Below are 23,163 nucleotides of genomic sequence, written 5' to 3'. Positions count from 1 at the left end.
TTACAATAGTATTTCTCCCTTCTTTGTTTTCCAACCTTTTTAATATGGGTCTCTGGGATACATACTGGCCTCTAGTGATGCACAAAGGAGCTCACAAAACAACTCACATGCCAGCTAGGAGGCCATGTCATAAGCAAGAGATATTTGCTGATCAAGACTTTGGAGGAAAAGTTAGTTATGTTAGTTGAAGAGTGAGGTGCGGTGCAATGTAGTCAAGTTAGTGCGGTTAGAAGAACAGTTGTAAACAAATAGTTGTGCGTGTATATATCCACTTGATAAGCCATAGTCCTATAAATACACTAGTTGAGTCACTGGCTTAATCTTGAGTTTGATGACATTGGACTTTATATCAATGTTAAGTCGTATTAATTATAATTTCTAATAACTTTGTCTCTAATTGAAGCTTTAATGATACTTAATGAGGCAAGGGGCATACAGACCCACATAATGATGGAAAGGTCATTAAAAAGGGATTACATATATAAATATTTTACATGTTGGAAGAGGCTCAGGATAGAAGTGGGCAAAAGGACGAAAATTGAACAAGAAAATTAGTTGGACAGGCATTGGTGCCTGCGTAGACGCTAGGCGTGCAAAAGCCCAGGAGCGCAAATGGGAAGCAATGTACTCCTCCCATCGCGTTTTGCTTAGCATCCAAGTCTAGGAGGAGGAATCAAGCGCGGAAACTAAGTGTCAGAGGAGGCAGAGACGGAGCTAGGATTTGAACCTTACGGGTTCGAGATTATAATCCTTTTAAGTTACTGGGTTCTAAATTAATGATTTGTACATATTTATTGAATTTCTTCGTACAAATACAGGGTTTGAACAAAAACTACTGGGTTCAGCCGAACCCGCAAACAGCACTGTGGCTCCGCCCCTGAGAGGAGGCACCCTAAGAAATTTTCGCCAGGCTTCGCAGGCATAGGCGGACGAGAAGCCTCCGCCATTTGGTTTGCTCATAATTTTTGTATGTTTCTCCATTTGAAGGAACAACATGGGCAATTGATGGAAAGTGAAAAGGATCGTATGATTTCTCTCGTCGATCCACGTTTTATTTAGATTTCTAATGCTCATCTGCTTGATGAGGAAAAGAGGGAAGAATGTCTCCAAATAGCAGTGAGAAAATTGGTTGATTTATGGCAGGTTTATCATGGTGCATCAAACATGAAGTTATATTTGATTCCATTTTATTCGAGGTATTTTATTAAATCACTAACTTATCATGACTTACATTCTTAAGAAAGTGTTTAATTTTAGGAAGTACTGCATACCTTTTGCTGTAGCTCCATTCAAGGGGTCCATTTGATTTTTCGACTCCGTAAAAGGTAGTAGCGCTAAGGGATACCTTAGCATGATGATGACCCAATAAGTTGTTAAATGCAAATAGCATTTAATTTTCGTTTAACCTCTTATCTTACAACATCCTTTTTGTAATATGATATATCCAAGTGCTTGAAATTTGTGGAGACCTATATTGCATAGAATTATCCAAAGGTTATATATGTAGATTATTCATTACAAGTTTACTTCATTATATCATTATTAGTAGAGTATTGCCATTTCAATACATGGCTTATATTTTAACTTTTTTGTTGTAGACACCGCAACAAAAGGTGGGGCAAGGTGTATGAATTTTTTGTCATGATAATGAATATGCAGAATATTTTATAGACTCTCTTTGTTTTAGGACATTGACAGAATTTTACTACGGTAATATAGAATAACATAACGTTAATTAGTGTGTGTGTATATAGATAGGAATGTTTGATACATCCTTAAAGAATGTTCATGTATACATGTATAGTTACAAACAGTTAAACTGTCATGTTTATACAAAAAGGTTCATGATTTGCAGATCTTTATTTTTTATCAAGAAATATGTATGTCTTCAGTCTGGTAAGTAGGGGAGGGATCCGTTGAGAAAGAAATACATGTATTGATTAATTTTGAGATGCTAATTATGGTGTATGTACTTATATATATATATATATACACACACACAGGGGCTGTTTTGTGTTTTCTTTCACAATGGTGTTGATTAATATGTTGCATGGACATACAACATAGATCTCTTTTTTTTTTTGGTAATTAAGTATATTATTTACCAAGGGGGCAAGAATGTACGAGTATAATTGAACCCTGTGTTGGACAGAAAGCCCCAACCTTAGTTCAAGACCAGTCTCTAATCAATACTAAACTTCTATCCTTTTATGCTTAGTTAGAATACAACTATGGGTAGTAATTAAGTTGTTGCATATATCTGGCTAGCTGTGGCCTCAAGCTCCCTTTGCAGTGTACCTCTTTCACAATCAGCCTGGTACATCTTTAGGGCCCTTTTTCTTCTGCCGAAACAGTCTATAGTTTTTTTCCTGCAATATGTGGTAGATGGTTCTAGCAAGTATCAACCTGTATACCTCAGTCTGCGAGCGCCTCTCATTTGCATGTGATATGGTCCATTTAATTTCATCTCTCTATCCTTTTACAGTTCTATTGATGCCCTGCCATACCAACAACTTTCTTCGTATGGTTGCTGAATAGTTGCATTAAAAGAACATGTGTTAGTGGTCCTCCTTTGCATATTCACATAGTGGGCAACTTGTACTGCATTGCTGCCCCATTTACTTAGCCTGTCTCTGGTGTAGAGTCTGCTGGATAGCAAGATGCAGTATAAAAAACTATTTGGGACTTCCTTGATGATTGCATAACAGTCTCTTCCTGGTTACCTTTGGGGACTCCCCTCTTAGTTTGTCATACATGCTTCTGATTGAGTAGTTTTCTGCATTCAGAACCTCTTATGTTCTTATGTTAGCTATAGTTAAATATTTTGAGGCATGTATAATCTTCTGAGTCACCCATGAAGCTTGCTTGGCAGTCATATTCACACTTCTCTTTTTTTCATATAGTATATGTGTACCTAGTATATCTACAACCTGTCCTTCTTCTTATTTGGGTTCCAAAGATGTTTAAGTATTGCTGCTTTATTCCAGGTATGTAGGCTGGTTGTATTCAATCCACCTGTTGATTTTGGCCAACACATTTTGTCTCATGATACCAAAGCTTTTCTTTTTCCTTTAGATTTTCATGTCATAAAAATCTCTTACATAGTGATTCAACTCTTTGGATTATCTTCTTTTGTAAGGAAAAGATTTGTGACGAAACGAATTGAATCTAAAATTAAAATTGGATCTTCTTGCATAAGATAAAAATTTTACAGTCCACATAGTAATCCTTCCTATCATCCTTTCTGGTACACCTCCAAAGTATACCCAGATTTTACTCTGATTTGCGATTAAACCTAAAACCTACGAGAATTGTTGGAAGCACTCATATAGTAGTTAAACAGAACCTACATCACCTGTACAAAAGAGTAGCAAATCTTCAACAAAACTAAGTTGAATTATGCTTAGCTTCTCACATCTGAGATGATAATTAAAATTTGGCTTGTCCTTTAAAGTTTTCAGTAATCTAGTCAAGTACTCCATTGGCAAAACAAATAAGTAGGGGGACATGTGGTCACCCTGTCTGACCACTCCATTATCCAAAAATGGGATCGTTGGAATTTCATTTATAACAATGGAATAGGACACAATATTGACATAGGTCATAATCCACCTTACAAACTTCTCTAGGAAATTCAACCCTGTGAGTACTTATTCAAAAAATATCCATTCAATAGGCTTATAATCTTTTTGTATGTCTATCTTAATCAACTCTTTGGTGAGATCTCTTTCCTTCCATACCCTTTCACTAGCTCATGGCTTAGCAACACATTATCAATAAGCAGCCTGCCAGGCGCAAAGGCAGCGTAACTACTCTCAACCAGTGATTTCATCACATATTATAAACCATTGGTAAGTTGTATACGGTCAAAATAGAGGAGTCGGGATGAGTTCCGAAGACAGTACAAACGAGCCTCGAGTCCGAAGGCTGATCGAGGAGTCGGCTCGATACTTTTATCGAGCCCGTGGCCAAATCGATCTGCAAGGCATTGCTTTGAGGTCGGAAATGCGCTACGCCCACTCCGAAGGTCGAACTCAAGCCAAAACCGAGGGCTCGACCCAATAACGAGTTCGAGCCAGTATCGAGCTCACAGACAAGAGTCGTTACAACCTCACTAAGGGAGAGAATCTTAGCGGAAATCGAGGAAGAGATAATTCATCATGGGTCCTCCACTATATGATTTATTTTATTATAAATAAAGTAGGATCTTTCTATTACAAAAGGGGGGAATTCTTGTAAGCATAGGGACACGGAGAATACACTGTAACAAAAGATCACTTCTCATATTGAAAGATATGTCCTCATGTTTGATTTGTTTTACCTTATTCATTCTTTTGCTCATTATTTCCATTCTCATAGCCAAGAACACACATATTTCTATTTCTCTATACGATTTGTATCAAATTGTATCACATATCCTTAGAACCATACATAAATTTAACGTTATCTGATTTTTCGGGTAAACAGTTTGGCGCCCACCGTGGGACTAAGGATAGCAGTGATTGCTTGATATAAATCTGCAGTACACACCAGTTTACAACTTCGAATCAGCAATGGCTTTACCTATTGACCATGAAGCCGGCCTTCAAGATGAGACCAATAACTTGGTACCCGGGGCCGGAAAGCCTATTGACGATGGCACTGAGGCTCGAATCGAAGTACTTGAAATTCAAGCCGAAGTACCGTTAGATGTCAACTCGCAAGTGGCTCTTGAAGCGAACCAACCTTCCGAACCGAAAAAAAGTATTCAGGGCGGTACTCGATCCGTAGCTCGAGACACCCATAACGTGGGGGAAATCGGAGTCAGCTTGCGCATGATCTTCGAGATATTACAAACCCAACAAGTAGCGATAGCTCAGTTGCAGAGCTAAACTCATATACAAAGCAGGCCAGATCCCAGTCTGCTTCGAGAAATTACCCCCAGAACGGAGCCCGCCATAGTGAAATCAAACGAGCAAGAATCGGGGAACACTCCCGAAATTACTAAATTATTCGAGGAACTCACAAAACGAGTCGAAGCCAACGACAAGAGAGTAGAAACATACAATGCCAGGGTCGATCAGATCCCGGGAGCTCCACCAATGATAAAAGGGCTGGATTCGAAAATATTCATACAAAAGCCTTTTCCCTCGAGTGCGGCCCCAAAACCAATCCCCAAAAAATTCTGTATGCCCGAAATTTCCAAATATAACGGTACGATCAATCCTAACGAACACATCACCTCCTACACATGTGCCATCAAGGGTAACGATTTGGAAGACGATGAGATCGAATCCGTGTTGTTGAAAAGGTTCGGGTTGACCCTCTCGAAGGGAGCGATGATTTGGTATCATAATCTGCCGCCAAATTCCATCGATTATTTTGCCATGTTAGCAGATTCGTTTGTAAAGGCACATGCTGGTGCCATAAAGGTTGCAACAAGGAAATCAGACCTCTTCAAAGTAAAGCAAAGAGGTAATAAAATTTTGAGGGAATTCGTATCCCGATTTCAAATGAAACACATGGAATTACCACCGGTCACAGACGATTGGGCCGTCCAAGCTTTCACCCAAGGGTTGAACGAGCAAAGTTCGATAGCGTCGCGTCGGCTGAAGCAAAATTTGATCGAGTATCTAGCAATAACTTGGGCAGATATACACAACCGATATCAGTCAAAAATTAGGGCCGAAGATGACCAGTTGGGAGCTCCGTCTGGATCCATGCATCAGAACAAGATAGCTACTAAAAACCAAAGGGAGATTGACAGAGAACAAAAGTCGAACAGAGTCCGATATCAACCATACGTCGTAGATCGGATGAACAACGGTTCAACATGCAACACCGCTCGGAACAATCTAAGGATTGATCAAGGGCAAAATTCTCGGGGACTTATGAGCAAGAGCGGCTCTGATAAATATGACGATCCTATAGAAGCACCTCGATTATCGAAATATAACTTCAGCATTGATGCATCCGCCATCGTGTCTGCTATCGGACGCATCAAAGACACTAGATGGCCTCGACCCATGCAGACCGATCCTGCCCCAAAGGAATCCCAATCAAATGTGCGAATATCAAGACACCCATGGCCATAGAACGGAAGATTGCAAGCAACTAAGAGAGGAAGTAGCCGATTATTTAACAAAGGCCACCTTCGGGAATTTTTGAGCGATAAGGCGAGGAACCATTTTAAAAGTAGGGATTTCGACAAGCAAAACAAGCAGGAAGAGCCGCAGCACGTCATTCACATGATCATCAGTGGTGTCGATACCCCTTAGGGACCAGTGCTTAAACGCACTAAAACATCGATTGTGAGAGAAAAGCGATCTCGAACTCAGGATTGCACACCCATAGGAACTTTGTCCTTCAATGATGAAGATGCAGAAGCGATCATACAACCTCATAAGGATGCACTGGTAATATCCGTACTCATGAATAAAACTAAAGTTAAGCGTGTGTTGATTGATCCAGGTAGCTCGACCAACATCATCAGATTGAAGGTCCTAGAGCAGCTCGGCCTGCGGGACCAGATCGTACCCGCAGCCCTGGTTCTAAAAGGATTCAATATGGCATGTGAAACCACCAAAGGCGAGATAATTCTACCAATAAACATGGCCGGAACCATCCAAGAAATGAAGTTTCACGTGATCGAAGGCGACATGAGGTACAAAGCCCTTTTCGGAAGGCCATGGATCCACAATACGAGAGCTATACCTTCGACCCTACACCAGGTCCTCAAATTCCCAACATCGAGAGGAAACAAAACAGTGTACGGAGAACAACCAGCCACAAAAGAAATGTTCGCCGTCGAGGAAGCCAAACCAATATCCTCGCCATCGTCAGTAAAGAGATCGGCCTTAGAAGGAGAACGAGACACCAAATAGCAATCACAGACATCGGCTTCGACCCAACCAGATAACCAGATGATCGAAGAACATGATGATCAGAGGGTCCCTCGATCCTTCGTGATTCCCGATGACTCCGATGCCACCAAATCAACAATTGAGGAATTAGAGCAAGTCGCACTAATCGAGCACTGGCCCGAATGAAAGGTATACCTAGGAACGGGGTTCAGCCCCGAACTCAGGAAGAAGCTTGTTCAATTTTTTATCGATAACATTGATTGTTTTGCCTGGTCCCATTTAGATATAACAGGGATTCCACCAGACATAATGACGCATCGGCTAAGCTTGGACCCTAAGTTCAGACAGGTAAAGCAAAAGAGAAGACCCCAGTCCGAGGTAAAACACGCATTCGTAAAAGATGAGGTAACCAAACTTCTCAAGATAGGGTCCATTCGGGAGGTGAAATATCCCGAATGGTTAGCCAATATAGTTGTAGTGCCTAAAAAAGGAAACAAACTTAGAATGTGCGTGGTCTATAAGGATTTAAACAAAGCATGCCCCAAAGATTCTTTTCCAGTACCCAACATCGATCGCATGATCGATGTCACGGCCGGTTACGAGATCCTCACTTTTCTCGATGCCTATTCCGGTTATAATCAAATACGGATGAACCCGGATGACCAGGAAAAGACTTCATTTGTCACCAAATATGGAACATATTGTTATAATGTGATGCCTTTCGGGCTAAAAAATACGGGGGCTACTTACCAATACCTAGTAAATAAAATGTTCAAAGAACAAATAGGTAAATCAATGGAAGTTTATATTTATGACATGCTAGTTAAATCCCTACGCGCAAAGGACCATCTGACCCATTTGCAGGAAACGTTCAAGATTTTGAGGAAACACAACATGAAGCTCAACCCCGGAAAATGTACTTTCGGGGTCGGTTCGGGCAAGTTCCTCGGCTTCATGGTATCAAACCGAGGAATCGAGATTAATCCCGATAAAATCAAGGCCATCGAAGACATCACCATCATGGACAACGTAAAAGCTGTACAAAGTCTAACGGGATGAATTGCGGCCTTAGGCCGATTCATTTCGAGATCATCAGATCTAAGTAACAAATTTTTCTCCCTACTCAAAAAAAAGAACGATTTCTCTTGGACCCCGAAATGCCAACATGCATTGAAGGAACTGAAACAATATCTGTCGAGACCACCGCTACTTCACACTCCAAAAACAGACGAAAAACTTTGCTTATACTTGGCAGTATCAGAAATCGTAGTAAGCGGTGTCCTAGTTCGGGAAGAGCAAGGTACGCAATTTTCTATTTATTATATAAGTCGAACCTTAGGAGAAGCAGAAGCTAGATATCCACACCTAAAAAAATTGGCACTCGCACTAATAAGCGCCTCTAGAAAGTTACGACCATACTTTCAATGTCACCCCATATGTGTATTAACAACTTACCCACTTCATAATATTTTGCACAAACCCGAACTATCAGGCCGATTGGCCAAATGGGCCGTCGAACTCAGTGGGTACAATATCAAATATCAACCCCGTACTGACATCAAGTCTCAAATTTTAGCAGACTTCGTGGCCGATTTCATGCCAACCCTCATACCCGAAGTCGAAAAAGAATTCCTGTTGAAATCGGGTACGTCCTCAAGGGTATGGACCCTTTTTACGGACGGGGCCTCGAACGTAAAAGGGTCCGGGTTGGGCATAGTTTTAAAGCCACCCACAGGTAACACTATTAGGCAATCTATTAAAACTACCAGGTTGACTAACAACGAGGCCGAGTATGAGGCCATGATTGCAGGCCTCGAGCTAGCTAAAAACTTGGGAGCAGAAGTCATCGAAGCCAAGTGTGACTCTTTGCTGGTGGTAAATCAAATAAACAAAACCTTCGAAGTTCGAGAAGATAGAATGCAAATGTGTTTGGACAAAATACAGGTCACTTTGCACCATTTCAAAGAATGGACTTTACAGCATGTTCCACGAGAGCAAACAGTGAGGCTGATGCACGGGGACTTACGAATTTGGGATCATCGGTAGAGGAAGGTGACTTGAGCTCGGGGACTGTCGTTCAGCTCTCGAGATCCGTGATCAAAGAAGGTCACGCCGAGATAAATTCTACAAGCTTAACCTAGGATTGGAGAAATAAGTATATTGAATACTTAAAGGATACAAAGCTCCCACCGGACCCTAAAGATTCAAGAGCCCTACGGACTAAAGCTGCTCGATTCACGGTGGCTTCAAATGGAATGTTATACCGAAGGACATTCGATGGACCATTGGCAGTATACTTGGGTCCGAGAGATACCGATTACATCTTACGTGAGGTGCACGAAGGTACTTGTGGAAATCACTCCGGTGCCGATCCATTAGTCCAAAAAATAATCAGGGCAGGGTATTATTGGATCGATATGGGCAAATATGCGAAGGAATTTGTTCGAAAATATGACAAATGCCAAAGGTTTGCGCCAGTGATCCATCAACCCGGAGAGAAACTTCACTCGGTCCTATCCCTATAGCCATTCATGAAATGGGGAATGGATATCGTCGGCCCTCTGCCATCGCCAGGTAAAGCTAAATTCATCTTATTCATGACTGACTATTTCTCTAAATGAGTTGAAGCACAGGAGTTCGAGAAAGTAAGAGAGAGAGAAGTTATAGACTTTATCTGGGATCATATCATATGCCGATTCGGGATACCCGCAGAAATAGTATGTGACAATGGGAAACAATTTGTGGCCAGCAAAGTGACAAAATTCTTCGAAGACCACAAAATAAGAAGGATATTATCAACACCGTATCACCCCAGTGGGAACGAACATGCCAAATCAACGAACAAAACCATCATTCAGAACCTAAAGAAGAGACTGAACGACACTAAAGGAAAGTGGAGAGAAATCCTACCCTAAGTCCTTTGGGCATATCGGACGACATCAAAATCCAGTACGGGGGCGACCCCATTCTCCTTAGTATATAGGTCCGAAGCATTGATACCAGTCGAAGTCGATGAACCCAGTACTAGATTTCGATACACAACGGAAGAATCAAGTAACGAGGCTATGAACACCAACCTCGAATTATCAGACGAAAGACGAGAAGCTGCTCTCGTCCAATTGGCCACCCAAAAGCAACGAATCAAAAGATATTATAATCGAAGAAACAAGCTCTGCCATTTCAAGCCTGGGGACTTAGTGCTAAGGAAAGTCACCATCAATACCCGAAATCCGAACGAAGGAAAACTAGGACCGAATTAGGAAGGACCATATCAGGTTCTCGAGAACATCGGAAAAGGATCGTACATGCTCGGTATTATAAACGGCAAACAATTGTAATGTGTCACATCTAAAACGATACTACTGCTAAGGTACGACTCTCCCGTATTCATTTACATTTCAAAACTGACCCCTGCAGAAGTTCGATCAGGAGCTACGATGGACCCCTCAATACGGAGCCTTAAGATCCAAAAGCATGCGTTACACTCTTTTTTCCTTAGACTGGTTTTTATCCCAAATGGGTTTTCTCGGCAAGGTTTTTAATGAGGCAACCATAATCATGCTGCACTTACAACAGTATCCGAGGCCTCTTTACAATCGACCTCGAATATTGGGGGAGGGGGCATTAGCCCTCAAATATATCAAGTTTCGATGCAAGAAAGTTATTTCGCAAACAACGGGGTTCCAATAGGAAAAGTTGTAAGAGCCAAATGGTCAAGACGAACCATGCTCACGTAGTTGGCCCGAACCCAGGCGCGAAACAATGTATAGTGACTTGCAAAGAAAGTTCTTTACTGACATCTTATATCCAAGAAATATTCCTGTATTTTGGAGATTTATTACGCAAATAGAATTAAGATAAATTCGACCATTAAGCCTACGGGCTATTTTTAGTCTGAGTTCGAGCAAGTACTCACTCGACCATAACGCCTACGGGCTACATTACATTGAGTTCAAATCATTCGCTCGACTACTAAGCCTACAGGCTACTTTTTGATCGAGTTCAGGTAAGCACTCACTCGACCATTATGCCTACGGGCTACATTACATCAAGTTCGAATCATTCACTCGACTACTAAGCCTATGAGCTACTTTTTGATCGAGTTCGGGCAAGCACTCACTCAACCATTATGCCTACGGGCTACATTACAACTACTAAGCCCACATGCTACTTTTATATTGAGTTCGAGCAAGCAATCACTCGACCATAACACCTACGGTCTACATTACATCGAGTTCTAGTCATTTACTCGACTACTAAGCGTACGGGCTGCGTTTAGATCGAGTTTGAGCAAGCACTCACTCGACCATAACGCCTACAGACTACATTACATTGAGTTCGAATCATTCACTCGACTACTAAGCCTACTGGCTACTTTTTGATCGAGTTCGAGCAAGCACTCACTCGACCATTATGCCTACGGTCTACATTACAACGAGCTTGAATCATTGACTCAATTAAGAGGCTGCATCACTTCAAGTTCCTGCTCAATCATAGAGGCTACGAAGTCCAAATTTGATTAAGTATGAATGTTTTGACAAAAAAGAAGCAAGTCGGCAAAATTGTCTATTATACAAATTAATCAACATGATTGATTACGACGTAAAAATCAACGACTAAGCTTCCTGGTCATCCTCAGGAGCGGTCTCTTCTCTATCAGGCTCCCCCCCATTCTCGGATCCGCTCTCACTCCTATCATCATCATCATCATCATCATTGTCATCATCATTGCCATCGGAAACCAGGGCTTCAGCATCTATTTCAAGTTCTTTGGCCCCTTTTATCTCTTCAGCGAGATCGAAAACACGAGCATGGATCTCCTCAAGGGTTTCCCTCAGAGATTGACACTTAGCAAGTTCGGCATCTCAATGTGCTCGAGCATCAGTGATCTCGGCTGCCTCTCTTGCTTGGACCTGGACAGCCTCAGCATCGGACCGATAGACGGTCACGAGTGCATCCGCATTGGCCTTTGCCTTTTCGGCATCAGATTTGGCCTTTGCAAGTACAGAGGCCAACTGAGCCTCGATCTCCTCTATCCTCCTTGTTTGAACCAGGCCTTTTTTATTCATTCTTTGAAGTTGGGTTTCGACCGATGATAACTGGGCTCGAGCAGTTTCTTTCTCTGTAGCAAAGCGGTCTATACCTTCTTTCCACTGCAAAGACTCCGCTTTTATCACGTCGACCTCCTCACGAAGCTTCCCGATCATCTCAATTTTTTGCTGCAACTGTGAGACCAAAAATTTAGCCATCGTTCCGGTATCAAGCCCATAGGCTTTTAAAAGTATCATTACCTGCTTAGACAAGTCGGTCTGATCTCGATAAGCCTTGGCCAACTCATCTCGGAGGTTTTTTATTTCCTCTTCTCTCTGCCCTAAGAGAAGTGTTAGGGATTTCCTCTCATCAATAACCCGTTGAAGGTCGGCCTCGTATCGACGCATCTCATTTTGGGACCGAGAGCATGTTTCTCGATGAACTTTCGCTGCCTACAAAAGAAACAGGAAACGAAGTTAACGAAAAGTAAACATGAAGATAGTATCGACAAAATAATTTTAAGCCTTATTTGATTCAAAGCCTGCCGCACCCCATGAAAAAGATCCGGTTCATCACCAGTACCGGCAACATCCTCGACACCGGTAAACAGGTCACGAAAGGGATCCTTTCCATCATGAGGCCTGTCTAGATCGAGGTCCCCCAGAGCTTGAGCTTCCCGAATCACCCCTTCGGAAAAAACGGAAAATGTGGGTGAATCTTCAATTGCTGCTGCTCCAAAAGAATCACTTGGAGCATTCTCTTCGGTTCGAAGGGGATCCCTTTCAGACATATCCCCCATCCGTTGGCTCCGATGAGATGAATATTCGATCTTCGATAAATCGGGGATTCCACCCGAATTTTTCTCCGGTATATCCTCAGTTCGAGGCGGAGCCTCATGAAGTGTCATCGAACCAGCAGCCGATGGGGCATCGGTGGTTCTCTTCATTCGGGCCGCCAGCGCGGACCCATCATTTTTTTCTTCTTCTTCATCTGCATCCCTTAGACACAGAACTAATTCCACGGTCAAAGGAATGACATTATTGTTCGGCTTACGAGCCGTCCTCTTCTTCGGTTTTGGATCTTCGGGAACGATGGCTCTTTTCCTTTTATTTTCCTTCACCAGCTTTGAGACAGAGGCCAAAGTTTTTTCCTAGTTGGACGAGGGCCTCAAAACCGCATCTTTACCCAGACCTGCATATGGAAAATTTTGTTAAGATATTCGAAAACTACCTCGTTTGAACTATCAAAGAGTACGAGAAAGGGGCTTACCATGATTTTTGGCCTCCCACCGACCCTTTGACTAATCGCGCCATGAGCGCTCGGTGTATGTGGAGGTAGAGACAAGAGCTCGTACCCAATCCTTGAGATCGGGAACTGCTCCGGGCATCCAGGGAACCCCTACATCACAAAAAGAAAAGTGTCGATGGGAAAAGAAATGAAAGAACAAAATAGAAGCAACAACAGGATCACACTTACGTTTCATATTCCACTCCTTGGGAAATGGCATCTTTTCGGTCGGAATCAAATCTGAAGTCCTCACTCGAACGAACCTGCCCATCCAACCCCGATCCCTGTCCTCGTCAATACTTGAGAACAGAGCCTTGGAAGCCCGACGCTGAAGTTTTATTAACCCTCCTCAAAAAAGTCGAGGATGATATAATCGGATAAGATGGTCGAGGGTGAACGGCATCCCCTCGATTTTGCTCACAAAATATTGGATCAGGATAACGATCTGCCAAAAGGAAGGATGGACCTGGCCTAGGGTTATTTGGTATTGATGATAGAAGTCAATAATAACGGAATCGCGGGGACCTAACGTGAAAGGATAAGTATACAAATTCAAAAACCCTTTCATGTAAGAAGTGATATCTTCGTCAGAAGAAGCGATCATTATTTCTTTTTTATCCCAATTGCAATCTTTCTTTAGGTGTTGGAGGTTCTTCTTGGTTATCGAACATATGTAACTCTATACTGGTACACATCGGCCAAGGACCGGTGAGCCTTTATCGACCTTAAAATCATAAGTAAGGACGCACGCCCCAGGAACGCACTCCTCAGGCCGTGGTTCTATCGGTGTATCATCGGCGGCACATTGTGAAGATGAAGCCTTCTCCTTCTGAGGAATGGTTTGTGACGTTTTCGCCATTTTTCGAATTCAGGAGTGAGGAATAGAGGAAAGTGACAAAGATTTGATAGAATTGAAGAGGGGCTTTTGCAAAAAGAAATCACAGATTTATGGGTAAGTTAGAGAATAAGAAAAGAGACTTGGGAAATTTGGAAGGTAGATGATGTAAAAGTGGCAAATGACAAAAGGAAGGGTTATTTATAGGTTCAAGCGATGGCAGTTCAGTATCAGTGGTGGCCAACCATCGCCTGGCATGCATTAAATGTCTTGAAAGACTAAACCGACGGAACAGCTATCACATGCGTCATGGTCGAACCCAATGGAAGCGTCAGATTATAATCGGATCGAGCCATTAAAATATTATATCGTTTCTCACTATATTCTTTCGGAGAAACGAGGGGACTATCTGTATACAGTCAAAATAGATTTTGGTCTTCCTACGTTCGATCGAGTTCGAATGGTAAGCAACCGGAGTAGGGTTTCGGGATGAGTTCCGAAGACAGTACAAACGAGCCTCGAGTCCGAAGGCTGATCGAGGAGTCGACTCGATACTTTTATCGAGCCCGTGACCAAATCGATCCGCAAGGCATTGCTTCGATGTCGAAAATGTGCAACGCCCACCCCGAAGGTCAAACTCAAGCCAAAACCGAGGGCTCAACCCAATAACGAGTTCGAGCCAGTATCGAGTTCACAGACAAGAGCCGTTACAACCGCACTAAGGGAGAGAATCTTGGCGGAAATCGAGAAAGAGATCATTCATCATGGGTCCTCCACTATATGCTTTATTTTATTATAAATAAAGTAGGATCCTTCTATTATAAAAGGGGGAATCCTGGGGGGGGAATCCTTGTAAGCATAGGGACACGTAGAATACACTGTAACAAAAGATCACTTCTCATATTGAAAGATATCTCCTCGTGCTTGTTTTATTTTACCTTATTCATTCTTTTGCTCATTATTTTCATTTTCATAGCCAAGAAAACACATATTTCTATTTCTCTATATAATTTGTATCAAATTGTATCACATATCCTTAGAACCATATATAAATTTAACGTTATAAGATATATGACAAAACAAATTGAATCTAAAATTAAAATTGGATCTTTTTGCATAAGATAAAAATTTTACAGTCCACATAGTAATCCTTCCTATCATCCTTTCTAGTACACCTCCAAAGTATACCCAGATTTTACTCTGATTGCGATTAAACCTAAAACCTATGAGAATTTTGGAAGCACTCATATAGTAGTTAAACAGAACCTACATCACCTGTACAAAAGAGTAGCAAATCTTCAACAAAACTAAGTTGAATTATGTTTAGCTTCTCACATCTGAGATGATAATTAAAATTTGGCTTGTCCTTTAAAGTTTTCAGTAATCTAGTCAAGTACTCCATTGGCAAAACAAATAAGTAGGGGGACATGTGGTCACCCTGTCTGACCCCTCCATTATCCATAAATGGGGTCGTTGGACTTTCATTTATGACAATGGAATAGGACACGATCTTGACATAGGTCATAATCCACCTTACAAACTTCTCTAGGAAATTCAACCCTGTGAGTACTTATTCAAAAAATATCCATTCAATAGGCTTATAATATTTTTGTATGTGTATCTTAATCAACTCTTTGGTGAGATCTCTTTCCTTCCATACCCTTTCACTAGCTCATGGCTTAGCAACACATTATCAATAAGCAGCCTGCCTGGCGCAAAGGCAGCCTAACTACTCTTAACCAGTGATTTCATCACATATTATAATCCATTGGTAAGTATTTTTGAAATGAGTTTATACAGGGTAGTGCAACAGGAGATTAGACTATATTCCTTAATTGATGTGGGGTTCTTTATTCTAGGGATTAGAGTTACTGAGATATTATTGATTAGATTGTACATGTTGCTTGTGTCAAAGAATTAAAGTACTGCATTAGTTACCTCGGTACCAATGATAGACCAGGATTTCTTGAAGAAATAAAAATTAAAACCATTTTCACCTGGTGCTTTCAGATCATCCATTTCCTTTAATGATTCAACTACATCTTCACTAATAAAAGATCTTATGAATTGTAACTGCCGATGTCTGCTATGTATTGGGCCACATTTCAATACTCACAGGTATATAGTAGGAATTTTCGTTGCTTGTGGAGCTTACCAATATTTTGTAGAATCCAATAACTTTATTTTATAGGTAAAGGTTGATAGGTAAAGGTTGATGGGATTATGTTCTCCATTCTCTGCTCCTCCACTTGTACTGCACCGCATTATACCAGGCCCATTTGGATTTTAATTTTCATCTATTACCTTTCCTTGTTCCACTAGTACATTAAATTATCATAACTACCAGGTTATCATTCTCAAGTATTTAATTATTCTTTGTCGTGAACCTACCCCTGACTTCTTGCCAGTCTTTATTCTGTTTAGTTGGAGGTCTCTCCCCCTTATGCACTTCAGTCCCTTTGTCTATCTTTTGTTGCTTTCCATTTCCGTCTACTCCTGTAGGCTATCATTCAACTCTTTGCTTTTGAAACTTGTTTCTTGCTTGTGGTGCTGCCTTTTATTCTAGATGGTGTGCTGTAGTTTGAGGTGTTGCTTATTTATTTTCTAACAATTATGTCCCACCTGTAAGCAATTTGGATGATAGATAAGCTTCCAATCGTACTATAATTCTTGATCAAATATCTTTCCTTTAGGATCGTTCACTTTAATATTATTTGGCGGATCTTAGTTATATCAACTTCCACCAAAATCTGATACAAGCTATCGAAATTAAAGGAAAAGCTAAGTATCCTAAAGAGCAAATTGAGAGAAATTGCTCTTGAATAGACAACTTAGAGAGAAATGATTAAGAGGTATTTAGAGAGAGAAAGAGAGATATTTCATTGAGAATCAATTATAATTGAATGAGCATTACAACAACCTTGATCTCAGCTTATATGGAAAGAGAATCAACTGTAACTAACTTGTAACTAACTTCCGGAAAGTTCCTCCTCTAACTGTCTAACTAACTTTCTGCACACGTGCACCTCACGTGACTTCTACCAACTCTTAGCTGAACTAAAATTGATACAGTATGGAATTCAACTATTATGGATCGTAATATCACTCCCCCCTGAAACAATCCTTGTCCTCAAGGATTAAAAAAAGAAAATTTGAGTTGGAACTCTTGCCAATCTTCCCAGGTACTGTCCTCAGGGCCATCATTCAACCATTTGACTAGAACCGGTGTTGTAGCTCTGACATTATTGGGAGCTAATCTTCTGTCTAAGATGGCTTCAAGAGTAAGCAGGACATGGCCATGTTCAGCATGAACAACTGGAAGTGTAGGAGAAGTTGTGTGAGTACCTAACTTATTTTTGAGCTGAGAAATGTGGAATGTGGGGTGGATATTTGACTGAGGAGGCAAAGCCAAGGTGTATGCAACTTGTCCAACCCTTTGGATGATCTGAAAAGGGCCAAAGTATTTGGCTGATAACTTCTGAAAGGAATGACTATTTAAAGATAATTGTCTGTATGGTTGCAGCTTAACATAGACCCATTCACATACTGCATAAGTTCTATCAGCCCTGCCCTTACCAGCCTGGGATTTTATCCTGCTTTGAGCTCTCAATAAGTGAGACTTCACAGCTCTAAATGTGGCTTCTCTCGCTTGTAAGCTTCTGTCAACAACATCCAGTTGAGAATCAAAGGGCATATAGGGTAGCAATGGTGGTGGTTTATCCCATACACTACCTCATAGGGTGTCATTTTAATGGCTGAGTGATAGGTAGTGTTAAACCACCATTCAGCTAATGACAACCACTTGGGCCACTCTTTTGGTCGATCAAAATTCATACGCCTAAGGTAACATTCCAAGCACCTGTTAACCACCCCAGTTTGACCATCAATCTGAGGCTGGTAAGCAGTTGAAGTTAGCAAAGAAACCTTTTGCAATTTGAACAACTCTTTCCAGAATTTGCTAGTGAAGACTACATCTTTGTTAGAAACTATAGTCTTAGGAATTCCATGGAGTTTAAAGACATTGTCCATGAATATCTAGGCTACCTCCAAAGCAGTGTAAGGGTGCTTTAGAGCCATGAAATGGGCAGCTTTGCTTAATCTATCAACCACTACAAAAATGACCTCCTTGCCATGGGCTTTTGATAGTCCTTCTATGAAGTCCATACAAACATCTTGCTATATCTTATCAGGAATAGGTAAGGGTTGCAACAACCCTGGGTGAGCTACATTCTCATTCTTACACCCTTGACAAGTGTCACACTCCCTTACATAGGAGTATACAACTTGCTTCATTTTCTTCCAATAAAAGTTTTGTTTTAGTATGCTAAAGGTAGCAGTAATCCCAGAGTGTCCTCCAATTGAACTGTTGTGATAACAAGCTATCAGTTTTGTCTTCAAATCTCCATTGTTCCACACCATCATCTGCCCTTTTTACTTAAGATCCCCGCTTGAAACTTGTAGTATGGCTTGATTGTTGATGTGGTCTGCAAGTTTTGTACCATCTTTTGTAAGACAATATCATGTTGCCATGATTGTTTGACTTCTTCTAATAAGTCCATCTATATTGCAAAAATGCTACAAAGCTGCACTGCCTCATCCTTCCTAGACTGAGCATCTGCAACAATGTTTTCCTTCTCACTCTTATAGGATATGCTGTAATCATAACCAAGCAGCTTAACTAGCCACTTCTGTTGACTTGGTGTAATAATTCTCTGCTCAAGTAGGTACTTAAGACTGTGGTGGTCAGTCTTAATTGTAAAGTATCTACCTAGCAGATATGGCCTCTATTTTTGCACTGCACATACCAAGGCCATGAGCTCTCTTTCATAAACTGATAAGGCCTTGTTTCTTTCTGATAATCCTCTACTGAAGAAGGCTATAGGTCGACCATCTTGAGTGAGAACTGCACCAATGCCTTCTCCTAATGCATCTATTTCAACAATAATTTCCTTAGAAAAATCTGCCAGGGCCAAAATAGGGGCTGAAGTGATCATCTCCTTTAGTGTTTTAAATGCTATAGTTACAGCTCCATTCCATGCAAAACAACCTTTCTTCAAGAGGTCAGTTAAAGGTTTAGAAATAGAACCATAGCCCTTTATGAATCTTCTGTAATAACCTGTGAGACCCAAGAATCCCCTCAAGACTTTAATGTTGGTTGGTGGAGGCCAAATGAGTATTGCTGACACCTTTTGAGTGTCCGTAGATACCCTTTGTTCTGCGATCACATGACCCAAGTAATCCACTTTGGTTTTTCCAAAAGCACATTTGCTTTGCTTGACAAACATGACATTGGTCCTTAAAATCTAAAAAAGTTTCTCCAAATGTGAGAGATGATCCTCCAAAGAAGAGTTGTACACCAAAATGTCATCAAAGAAAACTAAGATGAATTTCCTGAGATAAGGCATAAAAATTTAATTCATCAAACTTTGAAAAGTAGAGGGGGCATTAGTAAGCCCAAAGGGTATGACCAAGAACTCAAAGTGGCCATGATGGGTTCTAAATACTGTCTTAGGAATTTCATCTTCCCACATCCTAATTTGGTGGTATCCTGATCTGAGGTCCAGCTTTGAAAAGAATCTGGCACCATGTAACTCATCTAATAGCTCTTCTATCACTGGTATTGGAAACTTGTCCTTAACTGTATAGCGATTGAGTTCCATGTAGTCTACACACATTCTCCAGCCTCCATCTTTCTTCTTGACCATGACAATGGGTGATGAATTTGGACTGGTGCTATTCCTAATCACACCAGTAGACATCAACTCCTCAACCATCTTTTCAATTTCTTCTTTTTTTTTTATAGTAGGATACCTATAAGGTCTAATATTGACAGGGGAAGTGCCATCCTTCAAGACAATCCTATGATCATGCTGTCTTGGTGGTGGCGGGTATTTAGGAACTTCAAATAAATTATTATACTCCTTCAATAATTTCTACAATCCTTCCTTGTTTACTACCACATCTACCTGTTCTCCTAGTCCCCACAAGCATGGTTCAGTCTCACATTCTGCAGCTAATACTCCTAATGACATCATTGATAATTCAACAGGTTTGAACAAGAGTTTGTCCATCTGACCTTGTCCTACTAACTTCATAGAAGGAGATTGAGTGCCCCTTAGTGACACCTTTTGACTTCCAATCTTGAATTCCATCTTCAGCTTCCTGAAGTTTCATAGAATGTCACCCAATGTTACTAGCCATTGCACTCCCAAAACCATGTTACAGCCACTAAGAGGAAGAGTCAGCATCTCTGACATGAATTGAACTCCTTGCATTTTCCAAATGAATCCCTTGCAGATGGCTTTGCTGTACATTCTATTCCCATCAGCTACAGATACAACAAATGGATAGATCATTGTTAAATAGCACCCTAGTCTTTTTGCAGTATTAAGATCCATAAAGTTGAGGGTACTGCTAGTATCAATCAAGATCTTCACCGCTTTGCCTTTAACTGATCCAGTCACTCTCATAGTTCTAAACATAGTTCTAAACATAGTTCTGAAATCTTCAGTGCTAGTCATAGCATGTACCAAAACATGAGGTAGGATTACACCATCAGAATCAATATCATAGGCAAATCCTTCCATGTTTAGTAATTCAGAGGGATCAAACAAAATATCTTCCTCACCATTCCCTTCTTCCTCAGGTTCTACCACCTCAATAGAGAATAACTGTCTTCTTTTTGCACATACAGGACCCGGAACATACTTTTCATCACAATTAAAGCACGGTCCATTAGCCCTCTTCTCCTTCATTTCAGCAGGGCTCAAAAGTCTTGGGTTTCTGTACGATGGTTTCGTTGTTCCTGAGTAGGAACCTTGGTATTTTTGGAAAGATGAATTTGGTTTAGAGTGGTTTGGGTGTGGGTTCTGTGAGTAAGTAGGATTGGTAAAAAGTTTATGAATTGGTCTAGGTGTAGAAAGAACAGAAGCCGTTTTTAGAGTTTGTTTTTGTATGAATAAAGTTTATTCTTGGATTCTAGCAAGGCTAATAGCTTTCTGCAAAAATCTAGGTGCAAATATTTTGACTGGCAAACCAATTTCAGATTTAAGACCTCTAAGGAAATAGCTAACAACATACTCTTCATTTAACTCGACCTTAGTTAGTAATTCATCAAATAAGTCTACATAGTCTTGCATAAAAGTTACCTGTCTATGATCCTTCAAATCACCCATTGGATCATCAAATAATTCTGACCCAAACCTTGCATACAAACACCTCACATACTCCCCCCAATTAGGACAATCCCTTGAAAGTCGAGTTTTCATGTACACTTGATGCCATTGAAGAGCTTTCCCAGCCAAACGACAAGAAGCCAACTTCACCTTCAAAACTTCAGGGGTCAGATCCACCTCAAAAATTGCTCACACTGATACAGCCAATCGCGAAGCCTAGTTCCATCAAATTTAGGGAATTCCAACTGATGGCTCCTAGTAGGCAGCTCATATTCCTCCCTTCGTTAAGCCCTTCCTGTTGTTGCTGTTACTTCTTCTTCTGCAGCAGTTCGTGCATTACCTCTACCTGTCAATAGAATCTTCTTAAGTTCTTCCATCGAGTGTGCAAGTCTTTCATTCATAGATCTACACAATTCTTCCACTAATCCAGCGATTCCTTCGAATGATCCTCGAAGACCGTCCAAGTATCGACGGAGTTCCTGAATTCTAGTGTTATGTTTCCCCATTTTTGATTCACAAATCCAAGGAAAAGATCCACTCTAATACCAATGATACAAGCTATCGAAATTAAAGGAAAAGCTAAGTATCCTAAAGAGCAAATTGAGAGAATTGCTCTTGAACAAACCATTTAGAGAGAGAAATGATTCAAAGGTTTTTAGAGATAGAAAGAGAGATATTTCATTGAGAATCAATTCTAATTGAATGAGCATTACAACAACCTTGATCTCAGCTTATATGGAAAGGGAATCGGCTGTAACTAACTTGTAACTAACTTTCGGAAAGTTCATCCTCTAACTGCCTAACTAACTTTCTGCACACGTGCACCTCACGTGACTTCTACCAACTCTTAGCTGAACTAAAATTGATACAGTATGGAATTCAAACTAAGCTATTATGGATCGTAACAAAATCCTGGCAAATGATATCCTGTTGTTTTGAGTGGTACAATCATCTGCATAGATTGTTGTCCCAGACTGCTTCTTATTTTAATTAGGGCATTTACAGTCCAACAATTGAGGGGAAGGTTGTGCAACTTAATCCATAGAGTAATTAGTTGTCTTCAAAACGTCATCATTGAAGTTAAAATCTGTAGTCTTTGGCTTAGTGATAACTTGTATGTTATTCAATGTATAAGGCTTCGAGCACATGACCAAATCCTTATCCTCTTCACAACTGAACCTACTTACAAAATAGCCATCATTATTGTCACGACCCGAAATCCCAACCGTAGGGTCGTGATGGCGCCTAACATTCACTTGCTAGGCAAGCCAATAACAACAACAACAACAACAACAACCTAGTGAAATCCCACAAGTGGGGTCTGGGGAGGGTAGTATGTACACAGACCTTACCCCTACTCCAGAGGAGTAGAGAGGCTGTTTTTGATAGAACCTCAACACAATAAGATGAAAACGAGACATTGTAGCAGTAAAATTTGCTAGGCAAGCCAACATTATCTAATTACATAACCAATTTTAACCAATTATAACGGAGTAATGATAATTAACAACTGATAAACTCGAAAATGAACAAAGTATTTATATAAATAACACAGAACTAAATCTGTTCCCAGAAATTCGGAGTCACAAGTACATGAGCAACTAAAATAATACAAATACGGTTTGAAATAAAGTACAAATGTTTGAAACTAAATAAACAGTATAACATGATAGAAGGGGACTTCAGGGACTACGAACGCCATTAGCTCTACCTCAAGCCTCATATAGCAGTTGAATTCGAGCAGTCTCTGCTACGTGCCGCTAGGACCAACACCGGAATTTGCACAAGAAGTGCAAAAGTGTAGCATGAGTACAATCGACCCCATGTAATCTGTAAGTGTTGAGCCTAACCTCGACGAAGTAGTGACAAGGTCATGGCAAGTCACTCACAGAAAACCTGTTCAAAATAATAATAACAGAATAGAAATAAAGCAGTGAAATCATATAAACGGACCCAAAGGTCAACCACCAGAGGCCCCCAGAATAACAAGATC

At 40.8% G+C, this 23,163-nt stretch overlaps 2 protein-coding genes across 2 annotated transcripts; both read right to left on the bottom strand.

Annotated features, from left to right (window-relative positions):
* Nucleotides 1-11,458: 11,458 nt before the first annotated feature.
* Nucleotides 11,459-14,019, bottom strand: LOC138893789 (uncharacterized). The gene is made up of 6 exons (XM_070178451.1): nt 13,846-14,019; nt 13,143-13,271; nt 12,424-13,023; nt 12,134-12,325; nt 11,756-12,049; nt 11,459-11,659 (listed from the first exon to the last, which is right to left on the bottom strand). The coding sequence occupies exons 1-6, from the start codon at nt 14,017-14,019 to the stop codon at nt 11,459-11,461; spliced, it is 1,590 nt and encodes a 529-aa protein (XP_070034552.1).
* Nucleotides 14,020-17,125: 3,106 nt separating this feature from the next.
* LOC104090069 (uncharacterized) lies at nt 17,126-18,024 on the bottom strand. Its single transcript, XM_009595108.2, has 2 exons — nt 17,855-18,024; nt 17,126-17,654 (listed from the first exon to the last, which is right to left on the bottom strand). The coding sequence occupies exons 1-2, from the start codon at nt 18,022-18,024 to the stop codon at nt 17,126-17,128; spliced, it is 699 nt and encodes a 232-aa protein (XP_009593403.2).
* Between the last annotated feature and the right edge of the window lie 5,139 nt (nt 18,025-23,163).

The sequence above is a fragment of the Nicotiana tomentosiformis genome, chromosome 6, assembly GCF_000390325.3.
Source record: "Nicotiana tomentosiformis chromosome 6, ASM39032v3, whole genome shotgun sequence".
NCBI classification, from domain to species: domain Eukaryota; kingdom Viridiplantae; phylum Streptophyta; class Magnoliopsida; order Solanales; family Solanaceae; genus Nicotiana; species Nicotiana tomentosiformis.
Note: the sequence above shows the minus strand (reverse complement) of the source record. Positions and strands in the feature narration are given on the sequence as shown.

Excerpts from the sequence above, each read along its gene's own strand:
- LOC104090069 (XM_009595108.2), bottom strand. The coding sequence starts at position 18,024 with ATGGACAATGTCTTTAAACTCCATGGAATTCCTAAGACTATAGTTTCT. Across the intron at positions 17,655-17,854 it reads CAAACTGGGGTGGTTAACAG|AAGCTTACAAGCGAGAGAAG; the intron begins GTGCTTGGAATG and ends TGTTGTTGACAG.
- LOC138893789 (XM_070178451.1), bottom strand. The coding sequence starts at position 14,019 with ATGGCGAAAACGTCACAAACCATTCCTCAGAAGGAGAAGGCTTCATCT. Across the intron at positions 13,272-13,845 it reads TCCTTGGCCGATGTGTACCA|GGGTTCCCTGGATGCCCGGA; the intron begins GTATAGAGTTAC and ends TTTGTGATGTAG. Across the intron at positions 11,660-11,755 it reads CCGATGCTGAGGCTGTCCAG|ATCCATGCTCGTGTTTTCGA; the intron begins GTCCAAGCAAGA and ends ACCCTTGAGGAG.